This window comes from Mesoplodon bidens (assembly GCF_964165515.1).
Source record: "Mesoplodon bidens genome assembly, chromosome: Y".
NCBI classification, from domain to species: domain Eukaryota; kingdom Metazoa; phylum Chordata; class Mammalia; order Artiodactyla; family Ziphiidae; genus Mesoplodon; species Mesoplodon bidens.
Window position 1 is genome coordinate 41,098,481 of NC_138180.1, and position 20,177 is coordinate 41,118,657.

The 20,177-nt window shown below is 38.8% G+C and overlaps 1 protein-coding gene across 1 annotated transcript in view; it reads right to left on the minus strand.

The window, feature by feature from the left end:
• Positions 1-20,177, minus strand: part of LOC308609750 (putative helicase senataxin) — a 61,444-nt gene that overhangs the window by 30,988 nt on the left and 10,279 nt on the right. The window contains exons 6-9 of the mRNA XM_081223461.1: positions 19,080-19,251; positions 18,858-18,945; positions 15,196-18,360; positions 5,577-5,676 (exon numbers count right to left, since the gene is read on the minus strand). Of these exons, the coding sequence (XP_081079587.1) occupies positions 5,577-5,676; positions 15,196-18,360; positions 18,858-18,945; positions 19,080-19,251 (3,525 nt within the window). The remainder of the gene's footprint in view (positions 1-5,576; positions 5,677-15,195; positions 18,361-18,857; positions 18,946-19,079; positions 19,252-20,177) is intronic.

Sequence of the window (20,177 nt, forward strand, 5' to 3'; positions counted from 1 at the left end):
TAGGACTCCCGCAGGCACCAAAATCCTCAGATGCTCATGTCCCTTATGTAAAACGGCATAGTATTTGCATATAACCCACGCACATCCTCCAGTACACTTTAAATCATCTCTAGATTACTTATAATACCTAATACAATGCAAACGCTATGGACATAGTTGTAAATCCAACATAAGTGGTATGTAAATAGGTGCTGGTGCATAGCAAACATGTTTTTCTGGAATTTTTTTTCCCTGAATATTTTCAATCCACGCTTGAATCCGATGACGCAAATCCCGCAAATACAGAGGACCAACTGTATGTATAACACAGTTTAAAATATAGAGTTAAAATACGTAACAATAATAATATACAAAGTGGAACAGATAAACAGGGTTAAAGTTTTTTAAGATTTTGCCTTATCTATGGAGACACTTAAAGTATCGATGAAATCTGTAAACTTTGAATCATGTACGCTCTAAGTTTTCACCTAAACTACTAAATGGCAAAAGAGGTACAAGTTGACGTATAATTTCCAAACTAAAAGAAAAGAAAAAATGAATGGTTCAAAGGTCTCACATATATGTAAAGAGTACACTCTAGTTCTATCAGTTTTTTCTTTATATATTTTATTAGGTATTCAAAATGGTCCTATCTTCTGTTCACTGAACTTGCTATCATTGTGAAATACTCGCTTTTAATCTCAAATAATGCTCTTCTGCCGTAAAGTCTATTTAGTCTGGTATTAACAGAGCAAAACAAGTTTCTTTTAGTTGGGTTTGCATGAGTAGCTTTCTCCAATCTTCCTCTTCTAACCTTTCTGTATCCTTATGTTTACATGTATTACTTGTAAACAGCATATAACATGCCAATACTGATCTTGAAATAACTTTTTCTACCCAAAGATACTACGGCTACTTAGAAAATTGAAAGCTCACATACAGGATAAAACATATAGATGGTATCGGTTATATCAGGTAGCAAGAAAGCTCTCAAAGACTAGCCTGTCTAAAGGGCTCAGGAGCCAACTTGAAGAAACCAATTACAAAGACTTGAAACAAGTGTATTTAAGTCCATGTGTTCATAACGAAAAAACATTTTTTTAAAGTTCACTGGTCAACCCAGCACTTGCAGAGAATTAAGTCATTATTTTGAAAACTGGTCAGGAGTCAAGTATCAATACTTATTCTACCCTTCTTTATAAAGTATACTACTGAGTAATCAAATAAAATAGAGCACTTTTTCTTTACAGAACTACAATAGCAAATAAATGAAGAAATGATCAAATAAAAATATCACCATTTTGTATCCTTTAGTAAAATAATTAATCTAGGCATTAAGGATCAACGGTTATAAGTATTACAAAAAGAGAAATTAGAGATCAAGCACCTCCTGATAAAGGAACACACCAACCTCAGCTATGAACTAGTTTTGCCAAAAATATTAGGTCAAATGAAACTGATCAAGCCTCTAGATCCAACTATCAATTTACAAAAAGTACAAAGGACTGAAAAACATACTAAACACCACCAGGGGGATGCTATCAGCAAGACACAGACACAGACCCTGTAATTCTACAGGGTCAACAACACAATTTCTTCAAAAAATAAATTACAAAGCGGGAGGGATCCATGAAGGAGACAATTGTAATTGAAGAAGACATATTAACAATGTCAGTGAGTGGACCCAACTTGGATCTTAATTCAAGCAGGCTGAAATAAATTGTTCTTTATGAGGAAACGGAAAACTTGAACACTGTCTAGCTATCTAATATTAAGAAATCATGGTTCATACTTTAGCAACAAAATAATGAATTATCAGCAAAAACACTATGAATTTTTAGGTCCATCTCTATTAGAGATAGTCACTTAAATAATTATGACACCAAAAGAAAAAAAATCTAACCAATGATGATCTGCAAAACCTCTCCCTAGAAAACTGTAAAACATTACTGAAAGTAAACCTAAATAACTGACAGTATGTATCGTATTCAAATCAGTATTAGAAAGATGTCAATTCTTAACAAATGTCCACATCTTTTTTTTCTCTAAAACTTACATGGTAACGCAAAGGGACAAGAATAGCCAACGTAATCTTAAGGCCAAACAAGGTAAGCAGACTTGCTCATTAATGTTTATAATAAAGCTTAATTAAGTAAAATTAAGCAATGTGATATGGGCAGAAAGGTAGGCAAATGATCCAACAAAGAAGAAAGGAGTCCAGAAAAAGGCGAGTGCATTAAATGGACATTAGATTTGTAACAAATATGACACTGCAGACCATGGAGAAAGGATAATCTTTTCAATAAACACTACTGGGGTAATTACATCTCCATTAGGGAAAAAAAAATGAAACATGGCCCCTACATCTTACTCGTGTACAAAATCCATTCCAGGTCGGCAAAACAGCGAAGCCTCTAGAAAAGGGATTGGCAAACTTTCTGTAAAGAGCCAGATTTTTCTTTGCAGGCTACACATGGTGTCTGTTGCATATTCATCATCATCTTTTCTTCAAAAGCTTAAAAAAATGTAAGAACCTTACTCTTGGGCAGTATAAAAACAGGATACAGGGTAGATCTGCAAGCTGTGGTTTGCTGACACCTGTTCTAGATGTTAAGATAATATATTTATGACCTGCAGCAGGGAAAGGTTTCTTAAACCTTTGGCACAGACCATTAACCATAAAAAATACACAGATGCATTTGTTATGTTAAAAAATAAAGTCTAAACAAGAATAAAATAAGAATTTTAAAGACATCACTAAGAGAGACATAATGCAAGCCAAAGTGGGAGGATGGTTTATATCCAGATTGCATAAAGAACTTGCTACAAATCAGTAAGGAAAAGACAACTAACAGAAAATGAACAAGAGTCTTTAATAGGTGCTTCCCTAGAGAGGTTACTTGAGCATCTACTAAATATATGAGAAGGTGCTCAATCTCACTGATAGCCAGGATATTACAAAATAAAACCACAAATGGCCATCAATACACACACACTACAATGGCTAAAATGAACAGCACAATCAACACAAATGTGTTGGCAGAGACATGGAGCAACGTGACTTCCATACGCTGGTGGGGTGTGTCATTCTGCACGACTAGCTTGGCATTATCTACTCATGTTAAGCTCATGCATAATACCCTGAGACTCTGAGACCCACTTCAGGAGACAGACTCCACAAAAATGCCCTCGCATAACACGAAGAGACACATGAATGACCATAATAGCATTATTCATAAAATGCTGTGTGTAGAAGAAGGCCTGAGGCTGCTATCATTAGAAAGGCCTGCTTACAAGGTTGGCCCCCTTGGAATCTGGGAACTTGGTTTTCCAGACAGCTCTCATCATTTGCTGATGACAATGGCTCACTGTACCTTACCTGTTTGCCAAATTTTTTCTCTACAGCTTATGTCAAACACCCACTTTACTTGTGAAAGTCATGAATGTGGGCTAGGCAGAGGGTGTTTTAGGCACTGGGTCTCTAAGCTTCCCTGGTAGATAATGTGTCACATGGGTTGTCGCAGCCCACTACTGGGAAAATTAAGTGTGTCCTGTGTGACTTCGCTGGGAAATGACTCTTGGAAACTTGCTCCTGGTTTCCTTTTTCCCTTTGCTGATTTTGCTTTGTATCCTTTTGCCATAGTAAGTCACAGCCATGAGCATGAATATAATTCCTGTGAGTCTTCCTAGCGAATCACTGAACTTGGGCATGGACTTGGAGAGCCCTGACACACAGGCCTAAACTGCTGAAAAAATGTCCATTAACGGGAGTTCTCTGGCGATCCAGTGGTTAGGACTCGGCGCTTTCACTGCTGTGGCCCGGGTTCAATCCCTGGTCGGGGAACTAAGATCCCACAAGCTGCATGGCACTGACAAAAAAAACTTCTTTAAAATAATAATCATAAAAATGTCCATCAACAGTAAAATTGTGACACAGTCACATATTGAAATACCACCACAGCAATGAAAAAAATACCAAAGATGCACACAAAATTGATGAATTACGAAGACATGTTACGTGAAAGAAGTCAGACACAAGAGTAAATGCTATGTGATTCTATCATACCATCAAGATAAATGGATGATAAATCAGTGATTTAAATATTAGAAAGAAATATAAAACTACTACAAGAAAATATGGAAGTATTTATCTGATTTCTAAAACCAACTGAACAGTAAAGAAATAAATACGGTATTTTTGAACATGTGAAGATAAAAATTGTCTGCCTCAAAAACTGCATGTGAAACTGAACAGCAAATAATGAAATTGAAAAAAATTAACAATGCATACAAGTAAGAAAATAACCTCCCTAAGAGAAAAAAAAAAGGACAAAAGGCATGAACAGACAATTATCCGCCCCCCCCCAAGAATATAAAAGACCAATAAAGATTTGAGGACAAAAACTACAACTTCAAATGAGATACATGTTCCATATAAAACTGGGGGATAAGTTTAAACTAGCAAATGAGAAGAGATACATTCTTACATTCTTATGTCAGAAGTGAAAATGGTATTCTTTTTGGTAGACAGAGGCAATATGAACCGAAAGTCTTAAAATGCACACACTGTTTGATCTAGCAAAGGGATTTATTCAGTGTAACAGTAAAAAATCATAAGTAATGTACATGTCTAACTAGAAATTACTGGTTAAAGAGAACTATGGAATACACTTACAATGGAATAACTACAAACACTGAACATGCTATTATTATTTATCTCTGAAAAGACATTTATAATAGACTAAATGAAAATAAGTCAAATGTAAGCTTCACGAAGGTGGAATTTTATGTTTTCATCACAGCTACATACCTAGCATCTAGAATCATACACTATCAGGTAGTATAAAGTCAGTAAATATTTGCTGAATAAATACATGAAAAAAGTCACTTAGGTAAAATAACCCTACCCACCCACCCTTCACTCAGATGAATAGGAAGTCTAGCAGTAAGATATACACTACTATGTTCATAAGATGATCTCTGAATGATGGGAACTGTGAGTGATGTTTATTTTACTATTGGCTAATATTATCTGAATAATCTACAGTGAACATATAATACCTTCCCCCCCAAATATATGTACATGCTTTTTTTCTTAAGTGAATCTATGGAGTGGGATGGACTGCAAGGGGGAAGGAGACAGACGGAGAATTTATACTTTTTATTTTAAAGGGTTCTAAATGCTTGGTTTATTTATAACTAAGACATAACTGTGACACCTGCTCCAGACAACTCATGAAGTGAGAGCAGAGACGGCAGAGAGATTTACTCAGAATCTGTACGCACGATCATGTCAACACCCCCTCCGCCCCCGCCAATCAAACTCCCTCGCTCACCTTCTCTCTCCCTTGCCCAGCATCTAGGGACACTTTGGCCTGTGGTATTCTGCTAGCACAATGGTTAAAACCATGAATTTTATAACTGTCCCAGTAATTATCCTCATTAAGTAAAGACTTTAAACATACTCTTTGTAAGAGCTTACAAATTCACCTCAGGAAACCTATATCCCAGAAAATTCAAGCAATTATTATGTTCCCTCAAATAGCAATCTCCAATTATTATATGGTAGAGCCCAAGTTACATAAGAAAGAACTTACCCACAAACTCCCAGTATTTTTTATAATCAGCAGGAAATTTTCGTAAATGCAACTGATGGAATTTCTCTTTGTTTGGAGAGCTGTTCCATTCCTGTGCCACCTACGCAAAGCAAAAAAAGCAACTTAAGAAAGCAAAAACATCTGAAAAGCCAATGTTAAACGGCAAAATTTTCCAAAGTAAGCAACCATAAAATCCAGAACCTAGAACTCCTGTGTGACACAAACATTAAAAATTAATTTGGGACTTCTGGTTTCCAGCTTGGCATGTAAGGAACTTAGAAGTCGCCACTCCATCCTAACAAGTAAAAAGAGACAAAAAGGTGGATACAGACAATCACAACTTGCCAGCGCAGAAAACTCTTAAGTAGAAACCTCCATGCCAGGAGGAAATCCTGAACTGGATGCGACAAACTGTTGGAGGCTCAGCATGACCTCTCTTAAAAACTCTAGGGGGACCCAGTCATAAAAGGGACTCCACACTTTGGTGAGTCTTACCTCTAGGAGCTCGAACAGGCCCTCACAGTGAACACTGGAGAAAATTCCCTGTGTGCTTCCAGCGGGGGTGGGGGGTTGGTGGGGACTGGGGTAAAGGAACCATTGTGTAATACACCAGAGCATTCTTGACCTTCTTAACAAGGCCTGATCTATGAGATGCTATTTTACCGGAGTCAAAGTTGCTGGGATTTTATCAGAGCTTAAACTACTTGAGGGAAGAAAACCAGCTCCAGCCCATTCTAACCATCCTGTCTCACCCAAGGAGGTGGGGGGAAACTAAGAAGCATGTGGTGTAAAGTTCTTAGTCCAGAGGCAAAGGCTCACTAAAAGAGTGACACCTTATCATAGGACTATGGAATGGTCTTCCTTCCCCCATACCTCATTTCTATATCACTAAAGGCCTATTTACTGCCGTTCCTTTTATTTAGTAGATTACGTCTGCCTTGCAACAAAAAATTACAAGGCATACTCAAAGGCAAAAAACACAGTTTGCACAGAATAAAGAAGCACTAAAACCTGTCAGATATGGCAGGAATACTGGAATTATCAGACCAGGATTTTTTTTTTTAAACTATAGTTAATATACTAAGAGTTTAATGAAAAAAGGAGGCCATGAAATAATAGATGGGTAATGTAATGAATGAGATGTAAAGTAGAAAGAATCAAAAGGTAATGCCAGAGATCAAAAACACTGTAACAGAAATGAAGGTTGCCTCTGATGGCCTCATTACTACACTGGACATTGCTGAGGAAACAATCTCTGAGCTTGAGGCTACAGCAATAGAAGCTACCAAAGCTGAAAAGCAAGGAGAAAAAAATGGGTAAAAAAAAAAACACACCCCAGAATATCCAAGACTGTGAGATAATGACAAAAGATGCAGCATACACATAATGGAGATACGAGAAGAAGAGAGAGCGAAAAAGAAGCAGTATTTGAGGTATAATGACTCAGAGTTTTCCAAAATTAACATCAGACACCAAGCCACAGATCCAGGAAGCTCCAAGATCAAGCAGAATAAATGCCAGAAACTACACCTAGGCATATCATATTCAACCTTCAGGAATATGAAATATCAAAGATAAAGGGAAAAAAAATCATGAAAGAAGCCTGTGGGTATAAACACCTTATTTATAGAGGAGGAAGGATAAGAATTACATCTAACTTCTCCTCAGAAACCATGCGAGCAAGGAGAGAGTAGTGAAATATTTAGACTGTTGAAAGAAAAAATCCTACCAATCTAGAATTCGGAATCCTGAAAAATTATCCTTTAAAAGTGAAGGAGAAGGGCTTCTCTGGTGGCACAGTGGTTAAGAATCTGCCTGCCAACACAGGGGACACAGGTTCGATCCCTGGTCCAGGAAGATCTCACATGCCACAGAGCAACTAAGCCCGTGAGCCACAACTACTGAGCCCGCATGCCACAACCACTGAAGCCCACATGCCTAGAGCCCGTGCTCCATAACAAGAGAAGCCACTGCAATGAGAAGCCCGCACACCACAAAGAGTAGCCCCTGCTCGCTGCAACTAGAGGAAGCCTGTGCACAGCAATGAAGACCCAATGCAGCCAAAAATAAATAAACTAAATTTATTTAAAAAAGAAAAAAATAACTCAACAGTAAGAAAACAGACAACCTGATGAAAAAGATGTGCAAAAGGCCTGGACAGACACCTCACCAAAGTAGATATACAGACCGTAAATTAGTATATGAAAAAATGCTCCATATCTTATGTCATCAAAGGAATGCAAATTAAAACAACAAGATACTATTACACACGTATTAGAATGGCCAAAATCTGGAGCACTGACAGGACCAAATGCTGACGGGGATGTGGAACAGTAGGAACTCTCATTTATTGCTCGTGGGAATGTAAAATAGCACCATTACCTTTTTTTTTTTTTCTTTTTTTTTGCTGAGCCACGTGGCTTGTGGGATTTAGTTCCCTGACCGGGGTACGAACCTGTGCCCCCTGCAAGTGGAAGTGCAGAGTCCTAACCACTGGACCACCAGGAAATTCCCAAGATGGTACCACCACTTTGGAAGACTGTTCGGTGGTTTCCTATGAAACTAAACATATTCTTACTGTAGGATCCAGCAATAGTGCCCTCACTATTTATCCAAATGAACTGAAAACTTATATTTATGTTAAAAACCTGCACATGGATATTTATAGCAGCTTTATTCATAACTGCCTAAACTTGGAAGCAACCAAGATGCCCTTCAGTGGGTGAACGGATAAACCAACTATGGTACAACCAGACAATGGAATATTATTTAGTGCTAAAAAGAAATGAGCTATGAAGCCATGAAAAGACACAGAAGGACCTGAAATGCACATTACTAAGTGAAAGAAGCCAATCTGGAAAGGCTACATACTGTGTGATTCCAACTATTTGACATGCTGGAGAAAGCAAACTATGGAGACAGTAAAAGGATGAGTGATTGCCAGGGTTGAGACTGTGGAGGGGTGAACAGGCAGAGCAGAGAGGATTTTTAGGGCAGTGAAAGTACTCTGATATTAGAGGACTGCTACATGTCATTATACGTTTGTCCAAACCCTTAGAATATACAAATCAAGAGTGAACCCTAATGAAAACTATGGACTCTGGGTGGTAATGACGTGTCAATGTAGGTTCATCAGTTGTACGAATGTACTACATTGGTAGGGGATGTTGATAATGGGGGATGCTATGCAGAGTTTCTCTAGCTCGCTGCAACTAGAGAAAGCCTGTGTGCATCAACCAAGACCCAACCCAGCCAAAAATGAATCACATAAATTTCTATATATATTTAAAAAAGATAAGTACTGAGTACTATCTCCAAAATTTACGCCCAATGAATTCACTTCTCTTTATTTCCATAGCTACCACCTAGATCAAGCTACCATCATCTTTCTCCTGGGCTATTATAATAGCCCCCGACAGGTCTACTGCATCTATGCTTACCTTTCTACAGTTATTCTCTAATGAGCAACTAAGAATGTTTTCTTTAAAACAAAAAAGTAAACTATTACATATTGCTACTCCCCCAGCCTAAACACCAACCAACTAAAAATCCTCCAACATCTTCTCACTGTACTGAGAATGAAACCCCAACCTGCACTTACAGGGTTGTATACCATCCAGCTCTTGACTGATTTCTGCAATCTTACTTCATTTCCCTTTACCTCTAAGTTACCTCACTCCAGTCACATCAGCCTAATCTCTTTGCTCACATATGCTCAGTTAGGCCTACTTCAAAGCATTATAGTCTTGACCCTCCCCCCTCCTCTGCACAAAACCCTCCTCTCCTGGCTCTCAGCCCGATCTCAAAAGCAGCCTCCCAATGTCGCTCATCATATCAACCTGTTTTGTTTCCTTCACAGAACAAATTATAACAGGAAATTAGCTAAAAATGGTGCACTCTCCCTATAAGGGGTGTGGGCACTAAGAATCACAGCTGGTACTCCAGAAGGGCCCCCTTTCTGCCTGCTCCTTGTCTACACAACCTAAAAAGCAGCTGCCAATTACACTCTGCATACACGTGCATGCACACACAGGTAACCGAAGGGGACTGCAGACAGAGCCAGCAAACCAAAACTTTAAGAAAATAGAGTATTTGCCAAAACTGACCAAAAAAATTGGTCCCTGTCAAAATAGTGCACATTTATCTAATATTTTTGTGTGTTAAACGTAAGGATTAAAAACTAATATATCTTCTATCAGTCACATCAGTACACAAAAGACTCATATTTCTTTTTCTCCCCCCACACACTGTATTTTATTTTTACAAGAGATAAATAAACTGACACCAAGCATTGCAAATGGATGACCACAACAAAAGCAACAATGATTGCAATTACCAAACACGAAACAGACTCACACTATGTCATAATATTGACATTCAGTCCAGGAATCCTCCACTGTAACAGCTCCTTTACTTTGCTGTGAAAATTGACTTGTATACTTTTTGCCTCTGAGTCCTGTGGGATTTTTTTTTTTATTCAAGAGACTCATATTTCTAAAAGTTGAATTTGCTCGTTTGCCCTTTGGGGCAAGGGATAATTCTACGCAATGTCATTGCATTCCACCTGCAATAAGACATAAGAACTGGATAACCAAACACTGCGTTTCATGTCCTAAATAGGATACCAACCACATTTCTGTCAAAGGACTCTAAACACACTTCAGCATTCCATTAACAAACAATATTATGAAGTCAAATTACATCCAAATGAGGATAAGAAGCCTTGGCCCAAGACTGTGGTTGATGCCACAGTCTCTGGCTTATAAGAAAGAATAAACATTAAAAGTAAGCAAGGTATCTGAGAATTCTCTGGCAGTTCAGTTGTTAGTGCTTTCACTGCTGAGGGCCCAGGTTCAATCCCTGGTCAGGCAACTAAGATCCCACAAGCCACACGTTACAGTGGGAAAAAAAAAAAAGGAATCAAGGTATATTAATAACACCATTAATAAATGTTGGCCTATATAAACTAGAAATGCTAAAACAATGCTGTTTCACTACATGGTTAAAGAAAAAGAACAAGATTGCAAAAATAAGAAAAAAAGAACAAGATAAAACTTCATGGTAAAGATGACAGATTGAACACAGGCATTTCCTTTCATTCCCCTGAAACCCCACTAAAACACCCAAGGGATTTTTCACAACAGGATTAATTCATTAGGATGAAGAGAACAGAAGACGAGGCAAGAGTATCAAAATCTGGGAAGCTGGTAAGCAGATGGATGAATGGTTAACTAACTCAGCAAGTCCAAGAAGCTGAACTCTAAGAAGGAAGTGTCTGACATACACCTCTAGGAGGAGGAGGGCTGAAGGGAGACTGCCCATCCCTGTTCCTAGCAAAAAGCTAGAGTGGTTTCACTTCTATAAAGTGTGACCGTCTCTGCCTGTGGGGCAGCAGATAGAGAGGGGATACTGTACTTAAAAAAAAAAAAAAAGGTGAGGGGGGCGTCCCTGGTGGTACAGTGGTTAGGCATCTGCCTGCCAATGCAGGGGCCACGGGTTCTATCCCTGGTCCGGGAAGATCTCACGTGCCATGGAGCAACTAAGCCCTTGTGCTACAACTACTGAGCCTGCGCTCTGGAGTCTTTGAGCCACAACTACTGAAGCCCTCGCCACAACTAGGGAAAAGCCCACGTGCAGCAACGAAGACCCAACACGGCCAAAAATAAATAAAATAATTTTAAAAATAAAATAAAATAATTTTTAAACAGGGAATTAAGCAAATATTTAGATACTGAATGCCTGGACCTTTCCCTCTACCCCCACCCTCACCCCACAGTCAGCTCCCCATCAAGCCTATGCTTTCCAGGCAATCGATCTGAAGATTCTTCTTGGGGAAATCTGACCTCACTAAGAGGGGAAAAGAAAAGACTAAAAACAGTGACATGAGGGTGGGGATGAGGCTTCCCAATAAAATGCCAAATGGTCAACAAGCCTATCCCTTTCACTCAGAGCTTCTAATCTGTTTTAAAATCTTACATGTAACAAAATATAGATTATAACTATACCTAAGCATGTAATCTTAATATAAAGAATGAAACTAATTTGGATTTCACCATGTGATGGTGTCCTTCAGATCACATTTGACTTCCACAGTGCAAATAATAAAGGACCATTTTAGTAAAAGTATCTCTTTTCCTAAGCATCTCTTTTGACCTGTCATTATTTAAATGCATCCTCTTTTCTTATAGCATTAAAAAGTTGAGATATAGTTCACAATATAAAATTCACCACTTTAAAGTGTGCACACTACAGTGTGTTTTTAGTACATTCACTATTTTGTGTAACCATCACCATTATCTAATTCCAGAACATTCCCAACATCCCCAAACAAGCCTTATACCTATTAGCAGTCAGTCCTAATTCCCACACCCCTCCCTCACCCATCCCCTGGCGACTACTAATCCACTTTCTGTCTCTACGGATGTGCCTATTCTGGAAAATTCATATAAATGGAATTACACAATGTGTGGCCTTCTGTACCTGGCTTCTTTCACTTAGCATAATATTTTCCAGGCTCATCAAAGAACAGGTAAAAGTACATAGAACGGGTCATTCCTTTTAATAGTAGACTAATATTCCATTGTAGGCATATACCATGTTTTGTTTACCCATTCATCTCCTGATGGACATCTCGGCTGTTTACAACTTTTGGCTATTATGAACAATGCTCCAATCTGCTTGTTAGTATCCTGTTCTTAAATGTGAGTAAACCAACAAAAATCATTAGACATGTGAAGAAAGGAGTTAACATGAAAGGTCTGTAGACACTAAAATGAATAGGAAAAAAGCAACTGGGAAAACAGGGACAATGAAAAGAGAAGAAAACTTTCAACTAACTTTAAACTTATCATTAATTAACTTCAGGTAGTAAAAAATACTGTGCACATGAAGAAAGCACACAATCCTATAAAAAGGAATAATGAGAGGACAAGAGTACTGTGAAACTAAAAATATGCTCAAAAATTGTTTCAATAGACTTGGACGCTGAGAAAGTCTCCAAGGAAGGAGAATGACGATGACAACAACAAAGACAGAGATGGCAAAATAGAAAGAAATTTTAAGACATGCAAAGTTTCAAAATTTATCTCCTACGCATTCTTTTCTCAGGAAGCTTGAAGGATGTGCCTTACTAAAATGAGAGGGTGACAAAAACAGACAACCCTGGGTACAGGAGACAAAAGATCCAACACAGGAAAGAAGGAAATGCAAGCCCTAGGATGAGGATGGTGAGCATTTCAGGTTAACCATCCTAAACCAAGAAGATGAAATTTATCAACTATCTGATGTGCCTGATCATACTGAGAGGCCTAAACATCCAAGAGACAGCCTGAAGCTAAATTAGTAATATGTACATAGAAAATTAAGTAAACAATAAATCCAGAGAAAGCAAAGAGTCGGAAACGAAAAGTAGTTACAACTACCACATGACTTAGTCGCGGACACTTTTGTTTTTAATTCAATGACCTTATTCTCTTTTGTTTAAATTAATTTATTTTTGCTGTGTTGGGTCTTCGTTTCTGTGCGAGGGCTTTCTCTAGTTGCGGCAAGCGGGGGCTACTCTTCATCGCAGTGCGTGGGCCTCTCACTATCGCAGCCTCTCTAGCTGGGGAGCACAGGCTCCAGACACGCGGGCTCAGTACTTGTGGCTCACGGGCATAGCTGCTCCACGGCACGTGGGATCCTCCAAGACCAGGGCTCGAACCTGTGACCCCTGCATTAGCAGGCAGATTCTCAACCACTGCGCCACCAGGGAAGCCCAGTGGACACCTTTTATATCGTCAAAATAATAACAAATACTGACCTAAAAATTACAAGACTACTCCATAGTGAGGATGGGAAAACAGGAGAGGTGTGTGTGAACACAGGGCTGGGAAGAGAGGGTACTTCCTGTAGTGGGTAATTACAGAAAATGTCTAGTACTGAAAACTTAACAAGTCAAAATAGTGGCATGTTATTTAGAAATATGGAAGTAAATAACAAAAGCATCCCTCAAGGATCAAAAATAATTACTTGGGGAGGTGAGAGTGGCTGATTTTTTTTTTTTTAATAATGGGCCTTCCACAAGTATTTGACTATCTTAAACTTTGTGTATATACAAACGGAACTTGTGCTCATTCTGTTTTGAAAAGGTTCTGGCTACAGAAATGTCCTGAAGGAAGAAATCTTAAAGATAAACATATAAATACTTCTGAACTAAGGGAAAAATAAAATCACAAATGTGTCCTAAATTTAAGGGCTATGAATGGCCTCTAAGCAATTTAGTGTTTTCTGGAAAGGATAAACGTTCAAGAAAAAAAATAAGCTCCAAGATGAAGAAAATCTCTGTATATTCCCCAGCTTATTTTACTGTATACACTGTTCACTGAACTAACGATTTTGTAAGGTAAGAAAATCATTCTTGTAATACTATTTCACATTGTTCTTAAGGAGAGAGACTGAAGAGCCTTTATCAGTTAGTTGTTTCTAATGGTTCTGAAACACTAGTAAAATAATTCTTACGACAATGGCTGAAATTTAGGGCATAAATTGACACCAACTTGCCTCTTTGTGCAGTACATCTCCTTTGCCTTTAACAATTCTAAGCTGGATCTTTGCAGTCTCTCTGCCTGCGATATACTTCCTATGGCCAACTCCTTCTGCTCACTCTGGTCTCGGTGTGAATACCATCGCTCACAGAGGCCGTCTCACCTTTCAGTCTCAAGTGCCTGCTCCCTTTTGTTCTAGATCATTCTAGAGCACTCTAGAGCCTTTTGTCCCGATCTGAAATGATCATTCCCAGAAGGCAGAGGCCTTGTCTGTCGTGTTCACCACTTTACCCCCGCCAGGTCTGTGATAGTACTGGGCAAGTATCAGGCACCCGAGGATCTGCTGACTGAATACGTGGGTATTTACCTCAGTGCTCTTGGTTTTGAAGAGTCTTGTTGCACACTCACCTTTTGGGTTTTTGTTTTTTAACCAATTTGAAAAAAAGGAAAAATCGACCTGCTGTGAGAACACCAAAAACATCCTTCAAAGTGCAGGTGGATGTTTACACTAAAGAATTACTGTTTTTCTGAGGTTCAAATTTAACTGGGAATCCTATATTTTTCTTGGCAATCCCAGTCAGGCAGTAAGAAAGAGAGAAGAACCAGAATGGGATGTGTTGGGGTAGGGGGGCAGCTAAAGGCTGCTATGAGGCCTAAGAAGTTGGGAAGACAGATGAGAAATTTGGGATTTACTGCTTTGTGCTGACCAGTGTAACTTGCCCTTTGCTACCTCCTCAAGAAAACTTCAGTAAAGGTTTACACTACTTTTCAAAAAAATAAACGCAGATGAGAGACTATGTCCTCTGAGAAGTCTTCCCTTATTTTACACCGAAAAACGTTTCCTCCTCCTGTGCCACCTCTGGACTTGGTAAACTAGCACTCTGAATTGTGTCTGTAAGCTCCAGAAGGGCAGAGTTTAAGGGTTTCCTCTGTATCACCGGCATCTAGAACAGTGTGGGGCACAATGTCTGTTCAACATGAAATCTACAAGCTACATCTAAATCAAAATGCGATCAGTTATTTTAGCCGTACTCAGCATGGTAAAGAAATGTAATTTCAAAGTCTGAAGGTATACGATTAGAACATATACTTACAGTTTCAAAAGTATTCAGGATCATCAAAGGGAAAAACACATTAAAATAATCTCTACCATCTTGAAATCTCACAGGCACAGGTCTTGTGATGGACTGACAAAGAGTTGAAGGGGGTCCGCACTGATCAAAGTCCACAAACATTGCGTATTTCCATTTTAAGACCTCTTTAACGAAGGTGTCAGAGATGGACTGTGCTGACAAGAAAACGTTTACCGGAGAGGAAGGTGAAAAAGATCCGTTTTCACAAAATGGAACTTTGTAGCCTTGCCTGTTGGAATTATTTGGAGTATGACACTGGAGAACGTTGCACAAACCCTTCATTTCAGCCACTGGCTTCTGAGACACCACAGAGACTGGCTGTGGTACTTTCAAAGCAGATTGTACCCCACTTGACTTATTTTGCAGAGTTGGTAAGAGTGCTGACGTATTTACCAAAGACTTGTAAAGACCAGCAATTCGTGAAGTACTACTGGAGGTAAATATCTTAGCAGTGGGAGGTCTCGAAGGTTTAGATGAAGAGAGAGGCAAGCCAGGTCTACGAAATGTATCTTCATCTGCTGCTTTAGCTTCAGAGTGTTTGGAACAGTATTCACCCTGGTTTTCCAGTGTTTCCACACAATCTTTGTATTTACATTTTGTGCTACTCCAAGATTCCAACTGAGGCCGACTCACAGAATCTTCTTCTACCTGGACTCTATCTTTTCCATGAACTACTTCAATGAGTTCATCATTCTCTTTCTCCATTTGTGAACATAAATCCATATCTTCTGGATCACATTGTGTTAAAAATATATTATCCTCCTCTATGTCACTGTTGCATTCAGGTTCTCCCTCCTTCAAAGCTGCCTCTGCTGCTTTTTTAATGACCTCTTCAGGTACATAAGCTGGACCATAACCCCAATCATCTGTGATATCCCCTACATGAGTCAAGCACGAATTCTCTTCATTCTCTTGAACTGAATTCTTGTTGTCTGGTCTCTGATCTTGCCGAACTGAAAACACTTCACATGGACTTTCAAACTCAAAAAAATGAGAATCCGATTCCTCAAACCGCAAAAGGGACCTTGTATTTTCTTCCTTTATTACATTCTGTTCCACATTTGTGTTAGCTATTGAAGTATGATGCTCTGGACATCCTTTCTCAATGCACGTCTTACCCTGTTTAATGTGTTTCTTAAAACCCACAATTCTTTCATCATCATCATCATCTTCATCAGATTCTGAAATAATAATGACGTGTCCAGAGCAGGTTTCCCTGACACTATTTTGGTTGGCTGTCAAACATCTTCTATCATCTTTAACTTTTCTTTGTAGCTGGGATAAACTTCTTTGGGTTGAACCTGATGGGAACTTAGTAACACTGGCTTGAGCTATTAAAGATAGTATGTGGAGGTCGCTGTCTATCTGAGAATCTGTTAAAGGGTCAGACTTAGGACTGATGCTAAGGACCTGTTCTCTTAAATCAGAAGAAAACTCAACAGTACTCTTGCTAATTCCCATATCTCTTGATTCAAGTCCAGTCACAGGATCTTTAAAGGGAGGTGTTTTCTCCACAAAAATATTGGTCATTTCTGTGAATGAGACCAAATCTTTATTACCAACATGACATTCTAGTATTTGACAACTGATATCAGGGGTGGAGAAAATGCCCAACTCTTCTTCCTGTACTTGTTTCTTTTTCAGCAGTGAACTGTTTTCAGGTTTTTGTTGTCCATTTTTATCATCCAGAACACCACTAGGGCCTAAAGAGAGATTGTGTATGAAGCCATCTCCTTTCTGAGCTCCTGTATCTTTCTTTGAACAGAAACTTTCAATGCTAGATACAGTCAGGTTTTCCTCTAAAGTGGTACTTTTCCTGTCTTGCATTTTCATTACATGCAATAACTTAGCACAGATTTCATCTTTATGTGCCTTAGTGTTTGCTTTTGAGGTTTTGCCAAGAGCATCATCCTTTAAAGAGAAATCCTCATCTGATGTGGACACTTTTTCCAGAGAGTCATTGCTAGAATCAGTCAACAAACCTGTTGATGTGATTATTCCTCTGTCAAATACCTTTTCTGGACCATTTCTTGAAGTACAATTCTGTGGGGTATATGAGGAATTCTCTTTTACAGACTTATGCTTCCCTGTACTTACTTTAACTTGGCCTCGAGCTCTTTCATTCACAAGCCTTTTACTACTCGGCTTCAAGCACAACTCAGCTGAGAGATGGTCTTTGAGTTTCAAATCTTTTAGATAAGTTTGCTCATTATCCTCTTCTATGGCATTATGTGCCTTGCTGAAAATACTCTCTTTCACTTGACATGCATCAGCTTTCATCGGTTCTTTAGAGAATGTTGGGCTGGAGTTTTCCAGACAGTGCCTTTGTTTTTTAGACTTCTTCCCTGTTTGTTCACTTTCTTCTTTATTGTAAGATGCAGGAGGTGTTTTACATGGAGGAGTCAGATCCACAGATGTGCTACACTGAGGCACTTTGAATTTTATGTTTCTAATAATTTGCTTTAAACAAGTTTGTAACTCATGGGTTTCCTGACTAGTCAACTGCCAACCTAAAGATATATTTCCTCGTAGGTATAAGTTGAGCTTATCCCAGAATCGCTTACAAAGAGTCTGCTGCCCAAGCTGATAGCCTTCTTTAAGGAGACTTCTGATCAGCTGCACACAAGCAAGTTGTACAGAGTTAGATGGCACTGAATGCAGTGACAGAGATATCATTGTTGTGCCTTTGGAGCAGTTTCCGGATGACTTCTCACAACTCCGAGCAAACGCGGTGGTGGGAAGCTTGGCACATTTTACGATGGCTTCCACCCACTGCTGGGAACTAACCCACAGCAAATGCAAACACTTTTTATTTCTATGCAGTTCAATCACTGACACCAAAATCAGAAGGAAAAACTCAGTGACTGTGTCACACACGGCGTCCGTCTGGTTGAGGACGTCTTTGACTTCAGAATGCAGATGATGAATAACCTCCACTATATAAGCCACACCCAGATCCTTAAGATCCATGAGGGACTGCACAAAGGGGATGAACCACAGAAACGTGCTGTTATGAACACGCATGTCTTGACCGATATCTGACTGAAGCACATTAGCTAATGTTTCCATTTCTTCATACATGTTAGGACAATAATCTGGGCAAATGGCTGATCTCCACCCTGAATCCTAAAATGAAAGAGATACTGACATTCAGATAAACAAGCACCATTCATGACAGGTTTAACACAAAAGTTGCCAACAAGAAAATACACTGCTCAACTTTCCTGTGTTGATGTACATATATGGACCCCCAAGAAATTGAAAACAGTCCAATTTTGAGGTGAAGCTTTCATGAAAAGGTTAAATTTACAAAACCTCCATGTACTCTGGACCTCTTTCCTTCAGTTGGTTTTGATTTCTAGTCATGTGATTTATCTCCCTCATGCCATAAATGTTCTACCCTTCCAAAATGTACTTAAAAATTAATCTCCCAAACTGTGCATGCTCTCATTACAGACCATTTTTCCTCATGAGCTACTGTTCAATCAGAAACTGTTTTATGCAACAGTTGATTCAGAATAGCTACATATCATAAAATCAGCAATGCAACTAACCACATAAAACACTGACTATACAATATAAAGGCAATACAATATCATCTGAATTCTCAAAATGTTTTATACCTTTTTGGTCTTTTCAGGGTTATAATTGTATACCATCTGGCTGCAAGTCACCATATCATCTAAATATGACTCCGGTTCTGACTTGGTCCTTAAATATTAAGAACAAATAGAAATTACTGAAATGAAGGGTAAAAAGAAGAGAAAAATCCTACTGTTAAAGTCAATTATAGTAGACTTCCTCATACAGATTGTTGGAAATCCTGACACAGGAACTGAACGAACCTCACAGAGCTGTTCCGTATGTTCTGGATCTCTTTCCTGTAGCTCACATTGTTGATAATGGTTTGAAATGCCTCAATAGGATCAATCAGTTGACCCCAGACCTTAGATCCAAGACGATCCAGAATCACCATGAAACAGTGTAACGCTGGCCAGAAAGGATCCACACTATCATCTGAAACACAATGGAGTAATTTGCCAAATTACAACACAATTAGAGAAAGGGACTAAAATATATTGAGAATTAAGCATTCTTTACCTGGGTAGCAACAAAACTGAAAGCAAAGCAGGAAGTAATTTAAAGTAAAGTGTTGTCAACTACAGGTTTTAGAAACCTGGCAAACTTTTAAATAATGTCTGCATTTTTTTTTTAAAGCAATACACCTCTGTTAAGAAATCTTGTTGTGTGGAACAAACTGAGATAGTCCAGATAAACTCAACTTTCTCACCCTATTTGCCAACCTGAAAGAATCGTTCCTCCTCTGCTTCTTCCAGACCTTTATACTCCCATCCTTCAATAAATAACAGAGGTAAAGTAGAAAAAAAAAAAGGGAGAGAAAGAAAAACTTGGTATTTTCAGATCTAAACAAAGTCCATGATATGAGAAATCCTGAATTGTGTGTGTCATTCGGTTGGAATAAAGGACTGAACCCCTCATCCACTGGATAAGCAGAGATACATACTCTTTATCCATCCATTCTCAACATGGCTTTGTTGTTATCTCCATTCCATCCAACTGGCAGGAATTCCCATTACTCACACACTCTTATGCCCGGTCCTTCCCCTCTTCTCTACATGCAGGGGCAAAACACTGCCCTGCTCAAAGACCTTCACTTGCTCCTTAATGTCTTCTAAGGAAATTAGAAGCCCTCAGTCAAGCATCTGTAAGATCTTACTCTACTCTTTCTTTCCAGATTTATTTTTGACACTCACATAAAGATACACCACCTACAGAAAAAAACAGATAGCTGGCTTTTTCCAAGTGAGAACCAGAATGGCTTCACTGTTAGCACCACCTGTCATCTTCCGCAGTATTCTTAGGAGGCAAGTGCTCTAACTCACCCAATTACTGTCAACCTTAGAACTTTCTGCTTTATTTCC